Source organism: Apium graveolens, chromosome 6 (assembly GCF_009905375.1).
Source record: "Apium graveolens cultivar Ventura chromosome 6, ASM990537v1, whole genome shotgun sequence".
In the NCBI taxonomy this organism is placed as follows: Eukaryota; Viridiplantae; Streptophyta; class Magnoliopsida; order Apiales; family Apiaceae; genus Apium; species Apium graveolens.
This window is the reverse complement of record NC_133652.1, coordinates 145,235,994-145,245,303: the sequence shown is the minus strand read 5'-3', so window position 1 is coordinate 145,245,303 and position 9,310 is coordinate 145,235,994. Positions and strand designations below refer to the sequence as shown.

The 9,310-nt window shown below is 41.0% G+C and overlaps 1 protein-coding gene across 1 annotated transcript; it reads left to right on the top strand.

The window, feature by feature from the left end:
- Positions 1–4,955: 4,955 nt before the first annotated feature.
- On the top strand, positions 4,956–7,492 carry LOC141665512 (uncharacterized). Its single transcript, XM_074471499.1, has 3 exons — positions 4,956–5,024; positions 5,092–5,107; positions 7,131–7,492. Exons 1-3 carry the CDS (start codon positions 4,956–4,958, stop codon positions 7,490–7,492), a joined length of 447 nt encoding a protein of 148 aa, XP_074327600.1.
- Positions 7,493–9,310: the final 1,818 nt, after the last annotated feature.

Genomic DNA, 9,310 nt, shown 5'->3' with positions numbered 1-9,310 from the left:
ATCTTTTAAACTTATATCTAATTAATAATTGTCTTATGAATGACAAAGATTTTCAGAAAAACGTTGAGACAAGGTTAGATATATGAGATCACCTTGCAACGATATTTTTTTTATATACAGTTATACACTGGGACTTTGTGTATATTATGCATGGAAGAGGACTTCCAATATTTTGAAAAGTATATATGTATATATACTGAATATTTTGCGACTTCATCGCATTAAGATATCAAACTTGGTTCATTTCTTTTGACCAAGACTTTCATGAGTATTATGAGTAGGCTCATATATTGTAAATCATTATACATATTATTTTGGTGGGCTTGCTGCTCACCCTTGCTTTCTTCTTTCATCACACAACAACAGTTAGGAAAGATGGCCAGACTCCAGCAGACCCAGCGCAAGCGCGTGGGAAGCGTCCCGCGTCTTCCCGTTGATGTTGTAGCTGCTATAGCTGCAGAGGTAGATCTATTGTAGATCAGACCATCTACTTTTGAGAATCAATTATGTATAATTATAACTTGTGGCAGATAATGGCAATTAACTGTAAATTTATCAAGTAATCATTTTGGGTTGTAATAACTTTTAAATTGTGGATTCAAAGACTTGTACTTATTTAAATTTCATCTCTGAGACTATAACGGGTTGTGGTGTGTGTTAATGTGGGGTCACAGCATAAGGTTATTTATTATTAATTAAGTGAAGTGATATTGTGGAAAGAAAGACCGTGACGACCCGGATCCCCGACCCCGGATCTGGGGGTGTTACATGATTACTGAGATGGGTTGGCAGACTTTCTGCGAGGTACCTGCTGCTGTCCGGATGAGCATTGTTCGGGAGTTTTATGCGAATGCAAGGGCCGATAAGAATGGGTTTTCTATGGTACGTGGTTTGACGGTGGATTACACACCGAAGGCTATTCGTAGGGTTATCAATCAACCCGCGAGAAAGCCGACGCAAGAGGAATGGGTGAACAAGTCAAGGGAGGATTTTGATCTTGATTATATTGTGGCTAAGTTGTGTGTTCTGGGAACACAATGGAAGTGCAAGAGGGGCATGAATGAGCCACTCACTTTTCTGGCTTTATGCATGAACAAGTATGATCGGGCATGGAATGCTTTTGTGTGTGCCAATATTATGACTTTTTCGCATCAGCATGATGTTACTGTTGATCGTGCTTTTTTACTTTGGGGATCTTGAATGAGGAGGATGTGGATCTCGGTAATGTGATATATCAGAATATGCTGTGATTTTTGCAAAGCAGGACATCGGGGGCGATTCCTCATGCCTCTATTAGACGAAGCTTTGAGTTTCGGTTGGTATCCGTTGGCCCGAGTTGGTGCAGTTGCAGATGTCGAGCGCTCTTATTGATAGCTCCACGATCTCAGTTATGTAGGAGTGGTATGGTGGAAAAGATGATGCGAAGGTCTGGGCTATACTTATGACCATCTTCCAGGAGGCCATCCAGCCGATCAGACTTATGCTGGTGGTTCTTCTCCGGCTAGGCATGCAGCTTGGAGAGCCTCTCGTGGAGAGGCTAGTTCTTCGCGTGCTCAGGAGGAGGCAAGAGATGGTTCTGGGCTTGGCGATGCGCAGTTTCGGAGATTGGCCAGACGCATGAATGCGATGTGCGACATTCACAGTCGTTTTGCGGCCGACTTGACACAGGCTTTGTGCACTGCTTTTCGAGCCACTGGTATTGAGGTTGATTGGCCGGTGTTTGGTGTTGATTCTGTGTATCTGCCACTTGATATTCCACCCGAGGATGGTGATCTTTCTGATAACTAGGTATGCCTGAAATCCTTATTATTACCTTCAATGAGGATATTGAAAAATTTAAGTTCGGGGGTGATAATATAAGGATTAGTTGTGCGTGTCCATATAGATTCATATAGATTTATGTTGCATGTTTAGTAGTATTTCATTCATATTTTTTACATGATTGTTCATATAGGACATATGTGTTTGTGTTTTTATGTGAGTTCATATAGTTGCATTTGAATGCATATAACATGATCCATTAGGTTGAGCTATTTCTGATTGATAAGTTGATGTTAATTTGAGTGTGGTGATAACGAATAGAGGGTTATTTAAGTCTAATGAATTGATTGCATGCCAGAAAAATTGTTCACAAAGTCTTATAGGATTACTTTTGATCTAGATCTAGATTATATTTGTTTATTTTTTGAGATTTAATCACTTCTTTATATTTAGAATTTTTTGTATTCTCTTAATGGCAAAAGAACACTGAATTTTAAAATTGGAGAAAAACTTGGATTTCATTGCTAGTTGTGAATAAGGCTAGGCGTCAAATGGCTAGTAGTCGGCTCATATTTTTATGAGTATTCTAGGGTTGAATGAGATGGAGCGAAATGCACTCATTCAGAAATTGTTGAGAAAAGAAAAAAAAAAGAAAAAAAGAGAAAAAGGATGAAAAGAAAAAAGTATGTGTTTATGCATAATTGATCAAGAGTGAGCTCTTTAATACTCGAGTTATTAAGTTCTAGGGGACTTTGTGCCTAGTGACCTAAGGCTTTTATAGTCTGAGATCCGCTACCCTAACGTTTGCTACATGGGTATTATTACATAAGTCTTTTGGGACTTCACTCATTGCATAGTCAAATAAGCATTTTAGTTATGTGTTCAATACTAGCATGAATCCTTGTATAACTCTAGTAGGAAGGAGGTGTTGTGAGTCATTATGCGTTTAACGTCTATTCTGTTTATAAACTTGTGATTGTTTTGATGAGAGATAAGTTATTTTTATTGATTAGTATCGAGATTATATTTGTTAAGCATCCACATACGCATGTTTCTCGTTTGTGAGTTAGTTTGTGGGGTTTATTCGAACTTTATTTTAAGTCATTGCATTCTTAGAGGCATTCGCTTGTTGGTTGGTTATGGTTATTCTGAGGGGATCAATTGCATTATCATTTAGTTGCATTCACGTAGTTGCATTCATGCATCAGGTTTTTTTTAGTTTTTGAGTCTGTTTATGCTTGAGGACATGCATCGATTCAAGTTTGGGGGTGTGATAAGTGGATTTTATATCTACTTGGAACGCTTTGTCACAGGCTTAATTTGGTGTTTTGGACTCAAGTTATTGGTATTTTTGATGTGTTTTTATGTTTTTGCATTACAGGCATTAGTTGGATGAGTAAATGAGCTTTTCAAGGAAATATGCTGAAAAGAGATCAGAATTGGAATCCTAGGCCATGTTCATCTTAAAGAGCATCTCGATAGCTTCGCGTGGACTATTGAATCGCCAAATTCTGACGAACGAAACTCAGGTTACAACAGAAACAAGAAAATGAAGAAAAATCCAGAGGCACGGCGCGCCCGCGCGGGAGAGCGGGGCGGCCGCACCAGGTTTACAGATGTGCGCGCGCCTGCGCGGAGTGTGGGGCGGTTGCGCCTGAGTCTTGTAGCAGAATCCTGATTTTACTTGAATTTGATGATTTTGAGGGCCCAGGTCGTCCAGAAGCATATATATATATATATCGATAATAATTCGTTTTTAAGAAGAAGGAGCCAAGGGAGAGCAATATGAAGACCTAAAGAGCACAAGACGACTATTGAGAAGAAGACTTTTGTATTCTTCAATATAATTGATACTTTGGATGCTTGTTTTCGATTTGTCTTTAAACCCTAGTACTCTTATATTATTTATTATCATGTTTTTATTGGAACCCATGGTGACGATGAGTTTGATTATGAACTAACCATTTTTATGGGGTTCTAACGGATTTATTTATGGATTTTAATAGTTAATTGTTTTATAATCTTTGTGTGTGGTGATTTATGATTTCCTAGTTTGGTTGTGCTTATCCGTCTTTGATGCGTAGCTAACATCTAAGATTGTTTGTTAATCTCTATTAAAGCGAAAGTGAATATAGAGGTTTAGAACTTGCCATGCTAGCATAGGTTTATGTATGAATTGACATGTATAATTCATGGGTAATTTTAACCATCTTATTCACCCTATGTAATCACGATAGATAACTTGTTCTTAAACTGTTATATTTTCAATCTTTATAGACATATAGGGACTAAGCATAATTGGTGTCTATTCAACTTTTATCTTAATTGTGGATATTTGATAGTAGGGTATATATATAACGAAAGTTGGCGTATCCTAATTTCGTGTTATCTGATTAGCTGTCATCACCATCGCATGCTAAGGGTAAAAGACATAACTTTGGATGAAGTATTTAATGAAGTTAGAATCCCATGTTTATTCTCGTATAAGTAATTCAATCTTAATTCTCTTAGTTCATGTTATTTAGTATAATCTCTTAGTTATATCGAAACTCAATTTGTTATTTGTCTTAGCATTGAACGATAACTATACATTGTTGCATAAGTGCATAATCTGAACTTAACCTAAACCAGTCCCTGTGGGAACGAACTTGACTTATATCTTATACTACTTGTGATCGTGTACGCTTGATGAATTACAGCGAACAAAATGATGAACTTCGCGGGAAACCAGCAGAGGACTTGGTCCCAATTCCTCTAGTCCCCTTAGACCCGGAGAAAGTTACGTATATTGGAGCATCTTTAGACAAGCCCCTGAAGGGCCAATTGACAACTTTCCTATAAAAGAATAGTGATGTGTTTTACTGGATAGCAGTTGATATGTCTGGGATTGACCCTAACCTTATAACTCATAGGCTGAATATTTATCCAACTCGAAAGGTTGTGAAGCTGAAGAAGAGAACTTATGCCCTTGATAGGCTGGAAGCCATTAAACAGGAGGTTAAGAAGCTCCTAGAAGCTGGATTCATTGAGGATGTGCAATTCCCTAAGTGGTTGGCCAACCCCGTAATGGTTAAGAAGGCCAAAGGGAAGTGGAGGATGTGCATTGACTTCACTGACTTGAATGATGCTTGTCCCAAGGACTGCTACCCCTACCAAGAATTGATACCCTAATCTATGCCACTGCTGGACACGAGATGCTAAATTTTATGGATGGCTTCAGCGGTTACAATCAGATTAAAATGCACGAGGATGACACCTCCAAGGTATCATTCATAATTGACTTTGGTGTCTTTTGTTATCTTGTTATGGCTTTTGTACTAAAGAATGCAGGAGCTACTTACCGAAGGTTAGTAAATAAGATACTTTCCCATCTATTTGGGAGAACCATGGAGGTCTATGTTGATGACATGTTAGTAAAAATCCTAAGAAAGGCCGATCATATTAGTCACCTCAGAGAGGCATTTGAAGTGCTGAGGTACCACAAGATGATGTTAAACCCCCACCAAGTGTGCTTTTGGTGTTGGGTCTGGAAAATGTTTGGGTCATATGGTCTCAAATAGGGGAATAAAGGCCAACCCGGACAAGATCAAAGTCATCCTAGACATGGAGCCACCACGCTCCATCAAGGACATTCAGAAGCTGACGCGAAGAATCACAGATCTAGGGAGGTTCATCTCCAAGTCTAGGGATAAATGCCTTCCCTTTTATAAAATCCTTAAGAAGGTGAAGAATTTTGAACGAATAGCTGAGAGCCAAGATGCCTTTGAACAGCTAAAGAAGTACATGACTGAAGCCCCGTTGTTGGCCAAACTAAGTCCGGAGGACACCCTTAATTTGTACCTAGTGGTATCTGAACAAACCGTGAGTGCAGTCCTCATAAAGGAAGAACATAAATTCCAGAAGCCTGTATACTATGTAAGCAAGTTTTCCATGGAGCAGAATTGAATTACTCCACCAAGAGAAATTTGCACTTACCGTCATCACATCCTCGAGGAAGTTGAGACCATACTTCTAGGCTCACAAAATCGAAGTCTTGACGGACCAACCCTTGAGGAACATTCTTCATAGCCCGAAGGCCAGTGGAAGGCTCATCAAGTAGGGAATTGAGTTAGGAGAATTTTACATCATGTACAAGCCTCGAATGGCCATCAAGGCTCAGGCCTTAGCAGACTTCGTGGTTGAATGCACCATTAACAACCAAGAAGTCGGGGGAAAGAGATAGTAACCCCAAAAGGAAGAAAGAAAGAGAAGGATAAAGAAACGCCCTTAAAAGAGTATTGGGTTCTCCATTTTGACGGAGCATCCAAAATAAAATCTAGTGGTGCAGGCCTAGTCTTGCAAAGCACTAATGGGTTCGTGACTGAGTATAATTTGAAGTTGGACTTTCTAACTACGAACTATAAAGTAGAATACGAAGCATTGATAGCCGGCTTAGGCTTGGCTAGAGTCATGAGGGCCAAAAACCTGAAGGTCTGTGGAGACTCAAGACTTGTAGTTGCTTAAGTTAATCGAGAGTTTGAGGCCAAAGATGATACTATGACCAAGTACCTGAGAGTCATGAAGGGAATACTGACTCAGTTTGATGAATAGTACGCAGATCATGTTCCGAGAGAGGAGAACACTATGGCTGATACCCTATCCCAATTCGCCTCATCCGAAATCAAGAACTATTCAAGAAGTATCTACTTCCAAGTCCTGAAGACCTCTATTATTCATGTCATAAATCTGATAGCACCGGTTGGTGTGGCAAGTTGTTGGATAGACCCGATCAAAACCCACCTTGAAACTGGATGGCTCCCCGATGATGCCCAGGAGGCACGCAAGCTACCGGTGAGAGCATTGAGATATTCATTGATTGGAGGTCTTCTTTAAAAAAGGACCTTTGTTATTCCATATCTGAAGTGCTTGAGACCTCTTGAAGCATTGGAGGCACTTAAAGAAGCCCATGAAGGGATTTGTGGACAATAATTGGGGGGCAGGTCCCTCACTTACAAGATAACTCGATTGGAATTCTACTGGCCAATTATGCTAGTTGATGCAAAGGCTTATGTGAAGAAATGTTACATGTTCCAGAGGCATGCTCCGATAGTACGAAAGCCCCTGGAGAGGCTTACATCTATTAGCACATCCATCCCTTTTACAATGGGGGGAATGAATATACTTGGATCATTCCCTATAGCCTCGGGACAGAGGAAGTTCATTGTGGTAGCCATAGACTACTTCACAGTGGATTGAGGCTAGGGCACTAGCCAAGATAACCACCAAGAAAATTGCCCTATTCTTCTTGGAGAATGTGATATGACGATTTGGGATCCCAGGAATCCTTGTCACGGATAATGGGCGATAATTTGATAATACATAATTCATAGAGTATTACGATGATAACAGTATAGAGCTTCGCTTCACCTCGGTTGCACACCCACAAGCAAATGGGAAGGCGGAAGTTGATAACATAATCATCCTTGATGGACTTAAGAAAAGGGTTGAAAGCTCAAGAAATACTTGGGAAGATGAGTTGCTGCCTATACTATGGGCATATCACACCACCTGTAAAGTGACTACTGAAGTTACCCCATTTATGCTGGCTTACGGAGCCGAGGCCGTGGTGCCCCTCGAGATCACCCATGGATCACCTAGGATCGAAGCTTATGAACCAGAGACCAACGAAGAAGGCAAGAAGCTTGCTCTCGATCTCATTGACAAGGTCAGAGATGAGGCCAACAACCCGTAATGCAGAGTATCAATGAAGAGCCTCCCTCTATTATAATAGAAAGGTTAAAAAAGGTTCTTTCGGCAAGGAGACTTGGTTCTAGGGTAGATTGAGGCATCATGAGTCAGGGAGAGAGGAAATCTAGCCCCTAACTGGGAAGGGTCTTATAAGGTCAGGAAGAAATCAGGACGAGGATCCTACAAGTTGGGGAGCCTGAACGATGACGAAGTGCCCCGCACTTGGCATGCTTCAAACCTGAAGGTTTATTATATTTAGGACGTATGTGATATGTTCTAAGTAATTACTATTAATTTTATGAATAACATCGACAAAACCATTTTATGTAAGGGTTGAACCCATTTTGGGGGTTCAGAGATATTATCTATTTATGCAAGTTTATTTCTATCATCTTGTCTACCAATTTATTTAAGTACGAGCATCTAAAGAATGCAAGTCCCGAAGGACCAAATGCCAAAAATAAAAAGACAAGTATGAAACAAAATCAAACAGAATGCATAAATAAAGATCTCAAAGGATCATAAGTTAAGTCCTGAAGGACCAGTAGGATACAAGTCGATATAATCCGAATAAATAAAGTCTGAAAATATGGACACATACGGCAACCAAAGCCATGCAAGGCCATAATAACTACTCTTCAGAAGAGTCCTCCCCCTCGCTATTCCCCGCTCCCTCATCCTCTTCCTCATCTGAACCTGCCTCGGAGGAGGAGTTGCTGCTCCCTGCAACTGGCTCCCTAATTCTCCCATAAATAGGTGCTTGGAAGTTGGGGCTACCCGAAGGGGCCTTACCCTTAGAACCGGAACCCCCGCGGCCAGAACTGGATTGAAACCGCATACGGGGAGTCTCAAGCACAGACTCGGAGGCCTGCCCGGATAGGTCCATAACAGGTAATTCCCAAGGACAAGATAGGAGACTCGGGTTGACAACGTCCGGATACATGCCATTAACATCTTCGACTCCCCTCTTCCAACCTAAAGCCAGGTTAATATGGCACATCTCATCATCTTGCTCATCCATCATCTTAGTAAATGATGAGGATCTATGGTATGAGTCCACAAGCTCTAACCATTATTTCTCCCTTTTCTCCTCCACTTTAAAACACTTCATCTCTAAGGTAGCAATCTTGCCCTTCGCTTCATGAGCTTTGGACTCCCACTCATCCGAAGAGATCTTTATCTTGTTTATTGAGGATTGTAGTGCCGCATAGTCACTTTTCATCTTTACGCTCTAAGTGGAGGACGCGGCAAAGTAAGCATTGGCCTCACAAGGAGAACATAAAATGGAGTTATAAAAAGTTTAAGCCAGAAGGGTTGAGTCCCTAAGCACAAGACCTGGCTGACTAGACACCCTTGGCCTGTAGAAGGTCTTGCCCCGAGGCCGACTAGCCTTGGCCGACCAGCATTAAATGGGGTCTTTTGTCCAAGCAGAACCCCCTGTATGGGGTGGTTACTATAAAAATTTTTAAGTTCTAAAAGAGGTGCACTTAAACGAAAGCTTATACAAGTTGAAATGTACCTGATACAAGGCTTGAGCCCCCAACATCTTGGCTTCAATTAGTTTCTCACCAGAGGAGACAAATAGAAGATCGGAAGGAGTAACACAGTTTTTGGACCACTCGAGGGCTAGGCCCAGACCGCTGAGCACCGCGTCATTGGTGGAGATACCCCAGGAAGGTTTCCAAGGGATTCTTGCACTTTTGTCGATGTCTTTGGTCCTCTTCTGGCCGAATCCAGATGACTCAAGGAAAGCAGGTTTCCTAGGGACATGGTTCTCTTACTTGGCTGCATCTCGAGCCATTCTTCCCGTGGAAATGTCGCT